The sequence below is a fragment of the Mustelus asterias genome, chromosome 13 (assembly GCF_964213995.1).
Source record: "Mustelus asterias chromosome 13, sMusAst1.hap1.1, whole genome shotgun sequence".
Lineage (NCBI taxonomy): Eukaryota > Metazoa > Chordata > Chondrichthyes > Carcharhiniformes > Triakidae > Mustelus > Mustelus asterias.
Genome location: NC_135813.1, coordinates 20,240,827 through 20,259,642, shown reverse-complemented (window position 1 = coordinate 20,259,642; position 18,816 = coordinate 20,240,827). Strand labels below are relative to the sequence as shown.

At 39.1% G+C, this 18,816-nt stretch overlaps 1 protein-coding gene across 17 annotated transcripts in view; it reads left to right on the top strand.

Moving 5' to 3' along the window:
- The window catches only part of gapvd1 (GTPase activating protein and VPS9 domains 1), a 107,241-nt gene that overhangs the window by 55,392 nt on the left and 33,033 nt on the right, over positions 1-18,816 (top strand). For 12 of the 17 annotated variants that reach the window (XM_078226478.1, XM_078226466.1, XM_078226468.1 and 9 more), the window contains 8 exons: positions 102-262; positions 4,125-4,254; positions 5,304-5,429; positions 9,736-9,909; positions 14,978-15,118; positions 16,159-16,293; positions 16,463-16,603; positions 17,149-17,223. In XM_078226478.1, coding sequence (XP_078082604.1) covers positions 102-262; positions 4,125-4,254; positions 5,304-5,429; positions 9,736-9,909; positions 14,978-15,118; positions 16,159-16,293; positions 16,463-16,603; positions 17,149-17,223 — 1,083 coding nt within the window. The remainder of the gene's footprint in view (positions 1-101; positions 263-4,124; positions 4,255-5,303; positions 5,430-9,735; positions 9,910-14,977; positions 15,119-16,158; positions 16,294-16,462; positions 16,604-17,148; positions 17,224-18,816) is intronic. The other 5 variants (XM_078226476.1, XM_078226474.1, XM_078226482.1 and 2 more) reach the window with 1 other exon arrangement.

Sequence of the window (18,816 nt, the reverse complement as noted above, 5' to 3'; positions counted from 1 at the left end):
GATTTTTTAGTTGAGTTTAGATCTGTTAAATCCGTCTGTGTTCTTAGTAATTTCAATAAGCTGAGACTCGAGCTGATTTATCGTTACTATATCTTTTGCAGCTGGAAGGAACAGAAACCGGACAAATGAAGCAAAAGAACAACACTTTGAACATGAAAGTTCAACTCAGGAGCCCTTGCAGGAGGTCCAGCCTGAAGAAGTTTTGGTCATTTCACTGGGCATTACATCACAGATGTCACCAGGCATGATGTCAGAAAATGAGGTATATTCCTAAATGATACAGATTTACTCATTTTTGTGTTCTAAGAACCCAGTATTTTTGGGGAATTAAGTAGATGGATCTTGACCAATTATTCTGAAATAAACCTCTTTCTTTCTTCTAAACATTTGAGGGAATGTCTCCCTGCCCCAGCTAATCAGTTTAATGGATACAGATGACTTGGGTTATGAGCATTAATGAGGGAAGAATCATAAAGAAGGACAGCTGCTCAAATTTTTAGGTACATTTAGAACCTATACCCTGTCTTGTCCTCCAACTTTATTTCTTTTACTGAACCCCTCTGTTAATTCTCATCCTTTTTTCCAAAGCTTCCTCAAAACCGTTCTCTACTGTTTTTTAGTCACCTTTATTTAACCTTACACTACCATTTCCATAAATTTCACATCTCAAGTGGTTTGGGATGTTTTCTATGTTAAAGGCATTTTAAAAGTGCAAGTTACTACAGAATGTTGCTGCAGCAAATAATGTAGATCATCTCATCCCTTTCTCAGCCATGCTTTGACAGTAAGAAGTCTCAGAACACCAGAATCATAGAAACCCTACAGTGCAGAAAGAGGCCATCTGGCCCATCGAGTCTGCACCGATCACAATCCCACCCAGGCCCTACCCCCATATCCCTACACATTTACCCGCTAATCCCTCTAACCTACGCATCTCAGGACACTAATGGACAATTTAGCATGGCCAATGCACCTAACCTGCACATCTTTGGACGGTGGGAGGAAACCGGAGCACCTGGAGGAAACCCAACGCAGACACGAGGAGAATGTGCAAACTCCGCACACACAGTGACCCAAGCCGGGAATCGAACCCAGGTCCCTGGAGCTGTGAAGCAGCAGTGCTAACCACTGTGCTACCGTGCCGCCCAGGTTAAAGTCCAACAAGTTTATTTAGAATCACAAGTTTTTGGAGCGCTGCTCCTTCATCAGGTGACTCACTTGATGAAGGAGCAGCGCTCTGAAAGCTCGTGATTCCGAATAAACCTGTTGGACTTTAACCTGGTGTTGTGAGACTTCTTGCTGTGCCCACCCCAGTCCAATGCCAGCATCTCCACATCATGCTTTGACAGAATTACGGTGCTAAAAATTATGAACGGGGGGACTGAAATGTCCTTCAAAAATAAATTTTTATGTTGGACTGAAATACATTTTCAAATCCTCTCCTATCAATTTTGAGAGGGAAACTGAGTTTATAGTGTGGGCAAACATACTGATGTTTTGGAAAATTGGTTGCAAAAATGTCCCATTCGAAAATTGAGCAATATCTCAAGCTTCTGAAGTTTCAAGAAATTGACTTTGAATGTATTATTAATTCTGAAGTATTGTGGCTTCATCTAGTTGGCACAGCAGTTTGCTTAAAGGATAATGATTGACAAAATCAGGAAAATCATTTTAATGTGATTCTTTCATTTACCTGTTAGTTGATTTCTTTATTTGACATTGTGGTGCAAGTCAGCTTGTTGAACAACTATTGGCACATCAAGATAAGTTACCTGACCGCCAAAGGTGATGAATCTTGAATGAATCGTTGAGACTGGAGATAGTGAATGAAGGATGTGATGGAGAGCTACAAAAATATGCCTCAATTACATGGGTACTGTAGACTATGTAATTCACAAATTAGTAGCTCGAGTGAGCTTAAGTCTCAAACATGCTGTATATTAACCAGACCTACAATCACTGCAATGAAGTTTCAAGAAATATGCAAATAATAAAGTTAAATCTGTCCTTTATTAGAATGGGATTGTTTCCTTTTCCATTGGATTGTTGCATCTGCTTTTCAGGAAAGCTAAGCACTGAAAGGGAAAATTACAGAGCATTCGAGGCTTATTGTTCATATGTCCTAGCTGCTCATTGAACATGGAAATAGCGGGTGATTGGGGTCTGATTGTTTGTCTATTGTTTGAACTAATATAACTTGGAAACCAAGCAACTGGGAGAGAAAAGTAGGCATTATCACCTCAATATGTCACCACACACAGGTTTTCATAGAATCCTACAGTGCAGAAGGAGGCCATTCGGCCCATCGGGTCTGCACCGACCACAATCCCACCCAGATCCTATTCCCATAATCCCATGAATTTACCCTACCTAGTCCCCCTGACACTAAGGGACAATTTAGCATGGCCAATGCACCTAACCTGCATGTCTTTGGACTGTGGGAGGAAACCGGAGTACCCGGAGGAAACCCACGCAGACCCGGGGAGAATGTGCAAACTCCGCACAGACAGTGACCCAAGCCAGGAATCGAACCCGGGTCCCTGGCGCTGTGAGGCAGCAGTGCTAACCACTGTGTCACCGTGCCGCACTGCTTTACTTTTTTTTTTAAATCGAGTATGATCCAAGAATTGATGCATGTTTTAAATTACACAGGCAAAATTATCTTGACCGATATTCATGAACTGCAAGGTTGTGAGAATGTAAAACTTTTTAAAAATAAAAAATAGTAATAATCCTATTGCTTTCTCACAACACTTTGAAAAACAAATGATATATTTGTGATCAAAAAGCAGAATTGCATCAGGTTAACTCTAGGACTGCAGATATATAATGCTCTATTCTATCCCCATTATCCCTCGACTTGAGGCACAATCTTTTTTGTTTGGTAGAGGAGTTGTGGTGGGGTGATGGAAAGGTTACACCTGCAAGAATATGACTAAATTTTTTTTGAAAATTTAATTTTTTAAAACTCATTCTGTATGTTAATTTGTTGTAGAGTTTAACATTTAATCTGTGTTTCGTGCATTCCCATGAGATCCAGAGTACAGTGGCTTCCTGTTACCACAGTTACTTTTATAATGTATTTTGCCTACAACTGTAGTGCTGTGTTCTCATCCCCTCAAATGCTGTCATTGTAGTTCTACATTGTGTTTCCCTTCTGTGTTTCACTATCGAACCCATGCATGTTTCTTGATTTCTATCTACCCAAAAACAACCCACATTGGCACGTTTGCATCAATTTATGTGGAGAAAATTGCAAACAGTTCTAGCTCCTTTTGGAGAGGCAAAAGTTATTTGCACCACCTAGTGGCCATTTTATTAACATTGTCTTTTAAATGCTGTGGAATTTGCTCAACTGCTGTGAAGAAAAGACCAAAAAGATGCACAGAAGAAGTTTTTAAAAAACGAGTTTGGGCTGAAAACTTCTCCCAGCTATTTAAATTTTGTGTTCTGAATTGCTGTTACGTGAAATGTTACTTTTCACTTTCTGCTTTTAAAGATAAAATAATTTGTTTTACATGGGTAACAACAGCAAAAAAAATGCTCATTTACAACAGTAATTAATTTGATTTGACCCAGGTTTACTGTTAAATTTAATTAAATTATTTTTTTTCCAGTTTATACTGATGGGCTTCTGTCAGTGAACTTCGATTTGATTTCTTATTGTCACATGTATTGGCATACAGTGAAAAGTGTTGTTTCTTGCACGCTATACAGACAAAACATACTGTTCATAGAGTACATAGGGGAGAAGGAAAGGAGAGGGTGCAGGATGTAGCTAAGGTGCAGAGAAAGATCAACTTAAGCAGCAGTATAACTGTGTTCTCTCATCAGTTGGCAATCCCAAACCAATACAGTTGCACCCTACAATGGATTTGATTAAATATGTGATCAGTGCAATTTAATTAAATTAATTGGTAGCATTGTGATTTGAATGTATTATGCTTGCAAATAGTTAAATTATCAGTGATTTAAATCAGAGGAAAATGTGTTTTGTGTTTAAAACATTTACTTTATCTAATAATTAAATAACAGTAACAAAAGTAGACTGTGTATTAGCAATATAAATAACCAAATCACAGCTGATATACGTGTTTCTTGAGTAATGTATTTATTTTGATCAGGTGTTGAACATGCAGCTTGCTGAGAGTGGGCAGGGAGAAGTGCCTGTAGAGGATGGAAAATTGCATGGCAAACCAGATAAAACTCTGCGTTTTTCCCTCTGCAGCGATAATCTGGAGGGAATATCAGAAGGTGAGGCTTTTCTTCCGATGGGCGAATCTTCCATTCCCCCAGATCCCGCTGGTTTCCTTTTGCTTCATTTTTAAAATCCTTGTCCTCATCTTTAAATCCTCCATGGTTTCACCCCAAAATGCCACCACAACCCCCTCCATCCTCATGTTCTTGCCGTCCACCAATATATTTATTATTCTGAATCGGCCTCTTTTCTGTAACCTCTTTCTGCTTCACCATTAGTGGCACAGCTTTTTATCACTGATTTATAGGTTCACAAATTTCCTCCTTAAGCCCTTTCCCCATTCCACTGTTCTCACACTTTAAAAATATCATCTCTTTGATCAAGCTTTTGGTAACCCCTCTAAATCTCGCCTTTCCGATCTTTGTGTGCATTTTGTGTATGTCTGTAGGTGAAGTTCTGTGGCTCGATAGTTCCGTGACTGAATGATTTTCACACGGGATTGAGCGATGCTTCTTGGTACACCAGTATTAACATTAGGTACAAATTGGAGACAATAAGAATGCACTGACTTGCACCATAAAATGTTGAATTGAAAACCATATTAACTATTTATTGTGAGCATTTGGTGGCAGAAATATACTTGGTACTTTGAATCCTTGAGTTTTAATGTTGGTGTCAATCCTTTGCAGCTAAAGCCACCACATTATCCAAAAATAAATATAACGCTAGCTTAAAGAAATATTTAACCTGTTCGTTAGAGTGCTCAAGGATGCTGTGTGCTGATCTATTGATGACATTTTGGAAGCTAACTTGTTAAAAACTCCAGTTAGTATTGCACCCTGTTTATGTTGTGGGTGAATAAGTTGCTTGTCATAACCACCGTTCAGTTTGCCTATTAAAGCTGTGAGTACTGTTAGTTGACTGAATTACTCTAGTTGCTGAATGGTGAGAGAAGGTTTTTTTAAAAAAAAAACTGCACAGGTATCATTGGCAGACTGTGTTCCATGGGGTACTGGGGCATGAAATCAGCCCTTTCATATTTTCTTGTCTCTTTAATTACATTTACTTTTGGAATTAAATTAACTGACCTTTTTACTTCAAATAGGACCTTCAAACCGCTCAAACTCTGTTTCCTCACTGGATTTGGAAGGAGAGTCAGTCTCTGAACTTGGAGCAGGACCCTCTGGAAGTAATGGTGTTGAAGCGCTACAGCTGTTGGAGCATGAGCAAGGTAAGTAAAACAGAATGGCGATAATGCAGTTTGAAGATTCAGTGAGCAAAGCAGGATTGTAAGGACATTGAGCCAAGCTACTGAGTGGATTCATTTCATTCAGATTCACCGTGTACCTCACAAAATATATATCCCAATGGAATACATGCTGTTGTGAAGATCTTCCTTTTATTCTGTATTAATTGGGTGTTTAATCAGGTGGTAGGCATTAACTGGGGATTCACCTATTTTGTCTATAGGAGTTGACTGAAACTGTTGTTGGCTTAAAGGTCCATGTGTATAATATGTGTGTCTGCAAATAAAAGTTTATAAATAGATAAAGACAAGGCTCCAGTTCTGTCCTTCACTGCCTGGCTATCTAGAGTATAACATTTCCCTCTCTTGTACTTTTAAATGAGTATATTTGTGGAGGTAAGCTGGATTTCTTGTTCAGCTAAGCTAGAATTTGTCACTGCTACTTGGGTGGTGAGCAGCCTATTATGTAAAAAATTGTTCAGTGACATTGGAATGAAATTCTGGTGATTGTGGTTAGAACTATTAAAGATGGTGACGGGGTGGGGAATGCCGTGGGAGATCTGATGCTCTGTAGCTTAGTACCATAGCAGATTGTATGTATGTGGTGGAAAAGAGAAGGAGCTCTTGGCTGAGGAGTCTAGCTTTAGGTGGTCTAATTCCCTGAACTGCCCGGCCGCGTTCCGTTTGGTGGGTTGCTTCAGTGGTGAGAAAATCTTGAAATTGAATGTGTTATTTCCTCCCCAGCCATCTCTGGTCCATGAGGATAAATCCTTTTCTATTTGCCAGATACAAGTAGAAGGCTGAATTTCATTTTATTTCCACTTTTAAATCTTGCTTTTTGGCAACAGTGGTCTGCAAGATTGCTTAGTGGGAAGAAGCTCCACCAGCTGGTCACCTCTTATGCATTGTTAGCATATCATGTCATGCACTATTTCCATCTAATTTTCATTACTGTTATTGCTTGGACATGGTGAAATGCTAGGAGCAACAATGTGTTTTATAGCAGCGTTAGGGTTATTTGAAAGGGTGATGGATTTAGGACATTTGTAGTGTGGAATTGTAATCCCTTTGCTATATACAGTTGGAAGGACTAACTTTCTAACAGTCAGCTTGATCCATGGTGGTGTTGTTAGTTGAGACACAATCTTGTTTGTGATGTATTATTGGTTGTGGTTGTGTTACGGCCTCAGTGATTGTGATGGTTTTGGGGTGTTGGTGTTGGATGGGAGTGCACTAAGCTTCACTGCTTCTTCTGAAAATTGCTGTGGCATAATGGAATTGCCGGGTATCTTCCAGCTGTTGTGCTGATGCCCTTATCTTGGTGAAAGGACCCAAAGACTGCAGAGGTCTGTGGGGTGATTGTGTTCCACTGAGGTGTTTATTTTGATACGAAGATTGTTTTATTGTTGTCAAAGGTCTTGCACCTCATAGGGAAAAAGATACAATTGAGGAGTTGCAGCTTCTCCTTTGGTTTGACATGATCCCTCATGGTAGGAAAAGTTGGGCAAATGGGAACCAGGATGAGTGTACTTTATTTGTCCATTTGGCTGTCAAGATCTAGGGGGCTTGTGTACCGTGACCTTCTAAATGTTTGTTTTTTCCATGCCATTTAGACCATCACATTGAACATGTATTGCATGCACACACACAGCAACCTATAGTTGAGGTCATTTATATTTTCAGCCCTTGACTTCTGGAGGTGAGATGCTTAGATTCTTAGTTTCACCGTGTCTAGCATCTACAATGAAATGCAACCATTGTTCTTCATCGCTATTCAGTCAAGTGTTTGTCGTGTGAAGTTCAGAGCCCAGCATGTTTTGTGCTGAAGATGCTTGTAGAGTTGTTCATATCAACTTCTTGACATATTAGTACATGGTTCACCAAGTTGTGCTTCAGGCTTGTTTTAACTCTCATTTAGTTGTAATTGATGGTATGGGTGGAACGTGCAGCTCATGACATTGGGAATTTATCAACATATGTGTTGAGGGAAACACAATTCTGTGGACCTAAAGATCACAAAGCAAGAATAAATTACACCAGTCTCTGCTATACGTGCAACAGAGGATGGGAGCATGAGTTCTGGGTCTCACTTGAGGCCTTGGGACAGAGGTTCCTGCTGGCATTTGAGGCATGGACGCAGATGTGCTGGACCTGGGTAGTAGGTGGCAAGCCTAGGCAAGAACTTTGAATTTAGATGATAACCTCACAGACCTCATTGCTTGTACTGTTTCCCTGGCTCAAGTATTGTAGTGAGTACTTGATTTCTTTGCATTTGGGGGTCATAAGTGTGCAATTTATGCAAAATGTTGAAGGCAATTTTGGGAATCTCGGGTGTGATAGCTCCGTCAACAACTCCATGTTAGCAGCTTGGTGCACTGACACATTGTGTCACTGCAAGAGATATAATGCTGCAGCTATCCAATTGTTGCATGCTAAGATATTTTTGCAAGGCAGCACAGTAGTTAGCACTGTTGCCTCACAGCGCCAAGGACCTGGGTTCGATTCTGGCCTCGGATGACAGTCTGTGTGGAGTTTGCACATTCTCCCTGTGTCTGCATGGGTTTCCTCCGGGTGCTCTGGTTTTCTCCTACAGTCCAAAGATGTGTGGGTTAGGTTGATTGACCCTGCCTAGTTACCCCTTAATGTCAGGGCACGTTAATAATGTGGGATTATGGGCATAGGGTGTGGATGGGATTGTTGTCAGTGCAGGCTTGATGGGCCGAAAGGCCTCCTCTGCACTTTAGGGATTCTGTGATTCTAAGGATCTCTTAAATTCAGGTCTTTATGCCTGCTCCTTTTTTCTAAGTAGGAAAGTTGCAAGGCATTTTATTGTGGTTCAGTCCTGAGTGTAGAGATAGGGCAGGCTTGTTTGGATCTGTGACTGTGGTAAAGGTAATGTGGATGAGCTCTGCATTGAATATGGCTTTTGAGCCTGGATGTAAAGTGAAAATATTCAATTAGGCATGGTCATTCATTACTTTGGCTCATTGTAAGATATCATACTCTTTTAATAAATGGTTTGTATATGTCTGCAAAAGATAATTGTAACCGAGTAGGGTGTTTCCTACCTGCAGCCTAGTAAATTGGATTGGAGCTGTTTTTTCCTTTATTGCTGCATTGCTCTTTTTCAGCAGTCAAATGGCAATAATAGGCATTAACCACAAAGTCTGATTTGGTGGAATTCAAATCCACTCCCTTGTGTGGTCTTTTGCTTACCGAGTATTTATTAAACAAATCATAATGAGCTGCCCATATGACATCAAGATTAAAGGTTTTTCTTTTCATGCTCTAATTAGGTGAGTGCGAGACTGACCATATGTGACCACCTACAACTGTGCCCAATACTCTTGTGTGAAAAATTGGAACTTAATTTTCTGTGTTTTTTTAAAAGTAGAAATACTCCTCGGGCTGGTGCATGCAGTTTTTGGGAACTGGTGCACCTGTTACAATTGTTAACCCCCTGCCTTCTTCCTCTAGCCTCAAGGCAAAGCATAATTCTGCTGATGCTGTTATTAAAGCATCTTGATAACTATCAGTGTCCAACAATGGAAAATCCTAGTCTGTCTTAAACTTAGATTAGCCAGAAAATAATTGTCTTGGAATACTAAAAAATGGATCCAGGAAAATAAAATTTTGTCTAAATGTTTTGTTAATATTGCAACTACAAGAAAAAAATCAGATTGAAGTAACAGGTTTATGTAGAATGCAAGAAAAGCTTTGATAATTTCTACCTTTAATTTCAGAGTTGCGGTATTCTCTGTGGACAGATATTTGCGGCTTAAATTTTGTTTTTGTCTTTAGGGAAAATTATTTTCATAATTAAAATTGACACCTACAGGTGACATACACTTCATGATAGTATTCTCAAATCAGTGTTGCGTAGTTTAGGAGCAGTATATCAGAAAAAATTAGGGTTGGAGGAAAAAGTGCATTTTGCAGATGACAAGTAAGTTGGCACTTGTTGCCGTGTGTGGTCCTGATGGTCTTATTTTGAGTTGCATGGGTGATATTTTTGTGTAAGTGACATTTTAAAACTGGTTTTGTGATTTCATTTTTTGAAGTAAGTATTATTATAACATGCAACAATATTCTCAATGTCTTTGTAAAGCTACCTCTAATCCAAATTCATCTTAGTACTCTGTTCCTGCTCTTGGTGAAATGCTCTGAGAATGCTGCAGTCACATTTTTTAATGTTGTACACAACATTTTTAACCTGAGGAATCATTAGTTTATTTTTAACTGAACTTTGAGGATAAGGAGTATTCATGCCACTTCTTCTGTTCCACTTTAGCCACAACACAAGACAATCTAGATGACAAGCTACGTAAATTTGAAATTCGAGACATGATGGGGCTGACAGATGACAGGGACATTTCCGAAACTGTGAGTGAGACCTGGAGCACTGATGTCTTGGGAAGCGATTTTGATCCAAACATTGATGAAGACCGACTACAAGATATTGCAGGTAATTAATTAACAGTTGATAGTGAATCAATATTTCAAATAATGTTTTTAAATGGGATTCTAATGTGTGACCTAATTGGTCATAATGACATCGCTAAGGTATGTTAATATGTAGCCTTGTAAACAAAATATTTTAACATGATAATTGATGTGTTTTCAATTTGCTGTATAAAAACAGTGCACTGAATTACATTAATTAACTCTGTACCCTTAGTAAAGAGGCGTGGTAAATTTTCCAGTCTAGTGCATGATAAATATCAAGTGATTAACAAACAGTTGTGCTGTGTGCCAAAATATGTGCTTATAATGTAAGCAATTATAATCAACAGGGTGGCCTTGGAAAGATACTTTTGCTTTGTTCCATTCTGATTTTTAAATTACTGCAAAATATCAGAGTTATCACTTTTTACCAGTTACACGTTTGATGAATTTGTTTTTGTTAAATAATCTATCCTATAATAGAGCTGCTCTGTGCCACAATAAATCTGGTAGTCAGTGGTACTGTGCCCAATTTGTAATTCAAAACTCAGTCTGCCCTGGAAAACCCAGGATAAAATTATTTAAAACTTAAGAGTAGTTGTTGAATATGATCACCAGATACTATTTTTCAGCAAGTTGAATTTGGTGTATTCTAGCATTATCGCAAGAATCAGAATTGGAAGGAGTGTGTAATCCAAGTTTTTATTTATTATAAATACATATGTTATCTATGCTTATTATCTATTTATGCATTTAGTAGAATTTCTGTTATCCACCCTCCAGAATTCTCTGTTGGTTGGGGTTCTTGGATCAGCTCTGTTTTTTGATTGGAGATGTCAAACTCACTCGGTGACCTGTCCTCACTCTGGCCTCTGTCTCCCACTGCTGTGCGGCACTATTGCCCCATGGCACCGCTCACTTGATTCATGCACTCACGATCCCAACACCCACATGATCATTCTGGAGCTTTCCAATTGGATGAAGTCACGGGGCTTACCTTACATCTCCGTTAACTTGCATATCTGATTCAGTTACACCTCCCATTCCCAGAGCATGCCGGAGAAGAGATTTTCCTGTACTGTGATTTAGTTCTTTGTCTAGTGTCAGCCTTGGTTCAACAGTAGCAGTCTTGTCGTGAGTAAAAAAGTGAGCACAAAATCTGAAGTGGTACATTAGGACTGTACTGAGATTTTTTTATTATTTATTCTTCCGTGGGGTTTGGGGATCGCTGACTAGGCCGGCCTTTATTCCCCATCCCTAATTGCCCTTGAGAAGGTGGTGGTGAGCCGCCACCTTGAATCACTTCAGTCCATGTGGTGTAGGTATGCCCATAGTGCTGTTAGTGAGAGAGTTCCAAGTTTATGACTCAGCAACATTAAAATATCTTTAATTGAAGGCCTAGTCTCAGTAATGGTAACCATGAAACCAAGGTCAACTATCATTAAAAAAAAATCCACCTGGTTTTTTAGGGAAGGAAATCTGCTGTCATTACCTGGTCTGGCCCACATGTGACTCTAGAACCAGAACAATGTAGTTGATTCCTAAATGCCCTCTAAAATGGCCCAGCAAGCTACTCAATTTTGTCAAATCGCTACTGAGGTAGTGTTACTGTGTTGGTGGTGCCATCTGTCAGATGAGACAAAGTGATATCTCATCTGCCCCCTCAGGAGGACCTAAAGGATCTATGACACTATCTGTGGAAGAGTAGGGGAGTTCTGCTTTGTCGTCCTCATATCATTGAACAGATTATCTGGTTATTATCTCATCGCTGCTTATGGGAGCTTACTGTGTGCAAATTGATGGTTACATTTCCTGACATATTTTAATTTTAAGCATTTAATTGGCTACAACGCATGTTAGCTGTGCGTGTGCTTTGTCGTATGTGTGGTATGTGTATGCACACAAGTTCTTGACGTTTGAATTTCCCTGTACCACATGACCCAAATTCAATTCCCTCCACCCCATTTGACCAATTCCCCAAGCAGATTGCAGGAAGTAGCCTGGGGGGGTGATGCGTCAACTGCCTTTAGATTTATTTTTCTCCTAAGTGCCTGCCTACTTGCAACCCGCTCACACTCTACATAGGGAATAACAGGCACAAGCACAGCTTCCCACTTGTGGCATACGGTATTGAAACATTGATGTGCTGTGCAGCTGTGCCACTGTAGTACTTCCAAATGAAGGAAAACTAATGCATTCTAACTCGTAAACCTCGATATTGCTGCTTGTACAATCTTCATTCGTGAACAGTAATGAAAAGTTTTCAGTGTAACTTTTTTAAAACGTCATATTAAAATACAACTGTCATTTGCCAAATCCCTGCAGTGTGATTGACCTTGGTTCTTCCTCATTTGCATCCAGCATTTTTCATGCTTTTAGATTGTGTTTTGGGATGCTTATATCATTAACTGAATTTGCAGCAATTTCCTTATGTGTTTCTCTAAGGGATAGCATTATGAGATGCACATTAAATCTCCATTAATACCTCATTATCCCAGTGATAAGATTACCATGATAATGAGGCATAAATTCTAATTGTTTCAGATCTTGTTGTGCCTCTCATTTAATCATATACCTGTATTTGTCTTCAGTAAGCTTTAAATTGGGAGTGCTCCTGGTGACCTGAAAATAATGCTCAAGATGCTGAAAGCAGATCTTTTATTGAAAATGTATGAGTAAATAGTGTTGCAAAAAAACTGGCAGCTGCTGCGATTCAGAGCCATGATACAAAGATGGAATTTGCACCAGTTCAGATTGAGCATACTGAAATATTGTGTATCCAAAACAGCGTCAGAACCAATGAATAGTCTTGGGTAACTCAGAATTTAAACGGTGAGGCCAAACCAACTAGCGTTCTCTGTGGAATTGGGTCACGCTACAGCCAGGCCAGGCAATCTTATCTCTCTTCTATGTTCGAGGAAATGTGCGAGAACATCTTTTAAAAAATCATGTAACTGGGGAGAGTTGCCATTGATTTATGGAACGGAATCATATTTGACACATCTATTAAGAAAATTTTGAGGATGTCGTTGAGTGGATAGGGACAACCAGTGGATGTGATGTACTTAGATTTTCAAAACTTTAGTAAGGTGCTGCACGAGGTTATTAGACAGAATAACAGCTCATGGGATTGGGTATAATCTATTAGCATGGATTGAATATTGCAGAACTGGCAGAAAACAGCATAGTAATAAGCAGGGCAATTTTACATTTGTAGGTTGTAACAAGCCTGTACCAAAAGAATTAGTGCTTCAATGATACAACTGCATCAATGACTTAGATGAAGGGACTGTGTCTAATGTAGCCAGGTTTGCTGAAGATACAGTCAGGAGGGGAAACAAGCTGTGAGGATGACGCAAGTTGCAAAAGGATTTACACAGGTTGAGTGAATGAACAATGTGACAGATTGAATATAATGTGGAGAAGCTTGAAGCCACCTACTTGGGTAGGAAAAATTGTATTTTTAAAATGTTGAAGGACTGGGAAATGTATTCAGAGGGACTGAAGTGTCTTTGCAGAGTAATCACGGAAAGTCAACATACAGGCATAGCAATCAATTGGGGAAATAAAATGGTGTATCAGCCTTCATTACAAAGGGACTGGAGTATACAAGTTGTGTACTGCAATTGAGACCACATCTGTAGTACTGTGTAAGGTTTTGGTCTCCTTATCTAAGGAAGAACATACTTGCCTTTGAGGAAGTTCAACAAAGGTTCACCAGACTGATATCTGGGATCAGGGGATCGAAACTATACCATCCTTTGAAAACTGAATGCTAGAAATGCGAAAGCATTTGATTTCCAGAGGATCCTATAAACATAATAGTTGTCAGATTGTGAAACTAATGTCTTGAAGTTTGAACTCAGAAAATACAGATTTTTTTTAAATTTACAGAAATAAAATGAATAAAAGAGCATAAGTAATAGAAGGAATAAGGCATTTACAGCCGTTCAAGGAAATGAAAGCTCATCTTCAACCTACCTCAGCTACACTGTCCTACATTTGGATTATTTTAATGACTAAACATCTATCAATTTTAGGCTTGAATTTATTCAACAACTGAGCATCCACAGATCTCCGGGGGAGAGAATTTCAAAAGTTCACAGCCTCAAATGAAATTTCTCCTGTCACTCCTAAACGGCTGCCTCCTTATTCTGTAACTCTAACCCCTTATTCCAGACTTTACAGCCACAGGAAACATCCTCCAAGCATCTATCCTGTCAAACCCCATGAGAATTTTACATGTTGCAATTAGGTTATCTCATCCTTCTAAAGTTTAGGGAATACAGACCTAGCTTATTTAATCTCTCCTCCTATGGCAATAGAAGTTATAGAATCCCTACAGTGCAGAAAGAGGCAATTCAGTCCATCAAGTCTGTACTGACTCTCTGAAAGAGCATCTTATCCAGGCCCACCTCCCTGCCATATCCCCATAACCCTGCACATCCACCTAATCTACACATCTTTGGATACTAGGGGTCACTTTAGCATGCCTAATCAACCTAACCTGCACACCTTTGGTTTAAAATATTTCTGTCTTTGTTCATAATTTTGTTTTTAAAACTTGGTGGAGCTTCCTAGAATTGTTCAACCTCAGTGGCGAATGAAAAGTCCCAACCCTCCCCTCCTTCAGTGAACTATTGTTGTAAATGATTGCAAAACATCCCTTTTATCTTCACTGTAATATACTGGGTATGATACAGCAGTTGTTTGTATGTACAATGCTTAATCCAAGTTACACTACTAATGCCTGATGATCCAAGTGAATTAAAAATATAGCAGATGTGTACAGAAGAGAACAAAATAGCACTGCAGATTTCTGAATTCACATTGCTGATGCTGTTGACTTGTAAAATACATAGAAGTGACAAATGGGGGAAAATACTTTGTAGGGATTTCAATACTGCAATTTTCAGAGGACCACAGAAATCATATAAAATGACTAAGAAGAAAAAAATGGCAAACCACTTCTATAAGCTTTTCATATTCTCAAAGGTTGTTCAACACACCCTCAACACGGTATCTGATATTTAAATAAGATAAATACTGTTGATTATTATGCTGGTTAAGTACCTTTTCTTGGGTTGTAGGTGCAGCAGCAGAAAATATGCTGGGTAGTTTGCTTGGTTTACCAGGCTCGACTTCAGTATTACTTGATCCCTGCACAGGGTCAACAATCTCTGAGACAACGAGTGAGGCTTGGAGTGTGGAAGTTCTGCCAAGCGACTCAGGTGATACAACTTTTTTCCCCAATATTTTTCAAGCCTCCCATTATTAGAAGTATAGACAAAGAAATCATTGCAACATTCCTCTGGATATTAATGCACTCCAGTCACAGTATGCTAATTTGCTGAGAGATTTTGAATTTCGGATTTGAGCCTCTGATTATTTAGCTCTGTTTATGTATTCTACTATCCACCCTATATTTGTGTGCACGCTGGTTGAGTATTGTAATTGCCAATGATGTATTTTGTATTGTGGAGTTGAATTGATTGCGTTTCTCTAGTTGCTCTTTCTATGTTGAAAACTGTCTGAAGTAACAATGCACTGTGTATGTTACTGTGAAAATGTGAAAGCAATTTATTCTGATTAAAATTTTGCACTGATTTAGTTATTAGCATATTATAAGATGGCTGTATGCCTTTACCTAATCTAAATTAAATTGGCTTCAGTACACTGCATTGGGAGAGAGACCGATCTGGCATAATGACAACCACAGATGCTCATGTCTAAAAGGTGGCAAACCACATGTTTGTGCCTCCTATATCCAGGTGTGTGTAGGTTAAACGGCAAAACAGTAAACTTGCAGGAACACAATGTAAAATTCAAAACTGTAAGTTTGATTTACAATTATGAAAATAAGCATCTTGTTCTAAACAAGATTCTATTTGGCTAAAATGAAGAGAAACATTGGAATCACTGGATAATGTTGTGGACACCATTACATTACAGCATTTGGAGCCTGTTATTTGCAGCTAAATTGCATGCCTTAACCTTTTGCTATAGGTATTGATATTATTGAACCTATTAAAGGGTTAACAGAAGCAAATATAAAGGAATCCTGATCAGATTATTATTAAATCCAAGGTCACAAGTTTCTAGATCGACTTGCCTCCTCGGACAAGTTTTACAATTTTTCCACAGATTGGGTGGGGGACCTTATGAAAATGATACTGTCTCCTTTTGAATCACCTGACCTGTAGACTGTTTGAAAAATGTTATGATAAACGGTATCATAGTTGCAATAAAAATATTATGTCTTGCTTTTCAGAAGCCACAGATTTGAAGCAGGAGGAGCGATTGCAGGAGCTGGAAAGTTGTTCAGGATTGGGGAGCACATCTGATGACACTGATGTGAGGGAAGTGAGCTCTCGGCCCAGTACACCTGGACTCAGTGTTGTATCAGGTACAGAATAGTGGAACATTGTGATTAATTGTTCTCGATATGCAAGTAAATATTATGCAAAAGTTTAAAATGGTCCCTCCTAAAAATTGTGGCAATGTTTAAAGTAGGGTAACATTTTCTTCATGAAGTCCAATCACAATACTTACATTCCAGAATTAATGCCTTTTAGGCTTTTTACACTATTTAACAGGCATCAGTGTAACTTCAGAAGATATCCCCAACAAGGTGGAGGATATACGGTCAGAATGCAGCTCCGATTTTGGAGGGAAAGATTCTGTTACAAGCCCTGATGTGGAAGAAATTGTACAGGGTAAATATGTTTTAAATATAAAGCCATTGTATAAATATTTGAAATAATAGAAATCTGACTTCATGGGGAATGGGTGGAGAGGAGTTTAAAAAGGACATTTTACATAGCTAACAGTTGCTAATATATTCAGATTGTGAACAGTTAAACATCTTCAAATGTATTCTTTGTTGAATCTCCTGTCTGCTTTGGGTAAAATCTGTTCAGTTAGGTGTGCAAGGTTTGTGTCACCTTGAGTTAAGCTAATTTACTAATCAGAACTGACTTTTCGGATGTTGTGCAAGCTTCAGTTATGGGCATTTTGAAATGTGTGCATACTCCTGCAAGTGCAAATTCATACACCTCACAATACCCAAACCAGAATGTGTGGTTCTTAGTTGACTGTCCGTAGATGAAACCAGTGGCCTGATCTGCAACATGGTCTGTAACTTACCAAAGCATTCATTATGCTTTGGAATGTGTAACTTGAGCAGCTGTATAAGTTTGATAGTTAGGTAATCTAACTTATAATAATAATAATAATACATCATTTCATTGTGGATTTTCAGGTGTACATCAGATGACCTCTCCACTTTCCCAGACAGACTCATTGCTTGCAATGTTTGACCCACTGTCTTCCGATGGTAGGTTAAAATTACGTACAGTGCACCTTGTAAAGTTACAGATTTACAGGAAGTAATTTATTTTCATTGAAAAAGAGCTTAGCTACAACTTGGTGTAACTACTTATAAATTGCAAGTTTTTTTTAAATTCTGGGCCAGCATTTATTGTGCATCGCTGATTGCCCTTGAACTGAGTGGCCATTTCAGAGGACCTGGATTCACATTTAGGCCAGACCAGGTAAGGTTAAAAAACATCAACGAACCAGATGGGTTTTAACGACAATCGACAATGGTTTCATGATCGTTATAAAACGTATAATTCCAGATTTTTATTGAATTCACCGTCTGCCTTGGTGGGATTCAAACCCACATTTCCAGAGTATTGCCCAGGGTCTCTGGATTACCAATCCAGTGAAAATATCACTGCTCCATCACCTCCCTCTATAATGTATGTTTTTTTTACTTTTCTCCTTCTCCACCAACTCCTTGAAATTTCAAGGGACAACCAGCATATCCATTAAAAATGAAAAGATAGAAAATGCTTTGAGAGAAAAGTTGTAATTCATTACATACAGCTTCTGTTTCAAGTTTTCTCTCCTTTTCTATTGATTCTCTTGCACCTTTCCCAAAGCCAGGCCTTTCCCAATGGTGTTCCTTGCTTGACAACTGAAGGTGGAGTAAAGAAGCACTGAATGAATTTTCAAACTCATTTTAATTTTTATTCCATTCTTAAAATTACAAAGCCAATGCACACCTAAATCCATCTCCTTGGCTTGCTCCAAAAACTAAATTCAAGTTGAATCCAATTCATGGCTCCCAAAAAAGAGAGATACAAGTTACCTGACAAGGGAAGGCATTGCACCTCATCTTGGGCTTGATCTGATGCTTGACTTATTTATCCTAACCTAGACATCTTGGGAGACTAAGAGACAATTTAGCATGGCCAATCCACCTAACCTGCACATCTTAGGACACTGGGAGGAAACTGGAGCATCTGGAGAAAATCCACGCAGACACTGGGAGAACATGCAAACTCCACACAGTCACTCAAGACCGGAATCAAACCTGGGTCCCTGGCGCTGAGAGACAGCAGTGCTAACCACTGTGCCACCGTGCTACCCTTGAATTCAAATTTTACCATCTGCCACAGTGGGATTTGAACCCAGGTCCCCAGAGTCTTTGGTTTACTAGTTCAGTGACAATACCACTATGCCATTGCGTTCCCAATTTACCAATATAATCTGCTCAAATTACTTCCTTGAACAGTCTATTTCACGCGTTGACTGCCCTGTTTTTAAAATAATTGTGATCAGTTTTGTTCACCACTTGTGCTGCCTTGTAGAGTTTGTGGCTGACATAAACTCATCGTTATAATTCAGTTTGAACCATTTGATGCAGCGGATCTGAATATATTAATAAGATCTCTGATTTGAATGCTCACCTATTTTGCAGTCTTCCCTTGTGGCTGAAGTGCCTAAACTCAGGCTAATTAGTCATAATTTGATACAGGGGAGATGTTAGGGGGACGTTTTTCACTCAGAGGGTGGTGGGCAAGTGGAATCGGCTGCCGTCAGTGGTGGTGGAGGCAAACTCAATAGGGTCTTTTAAGAGACT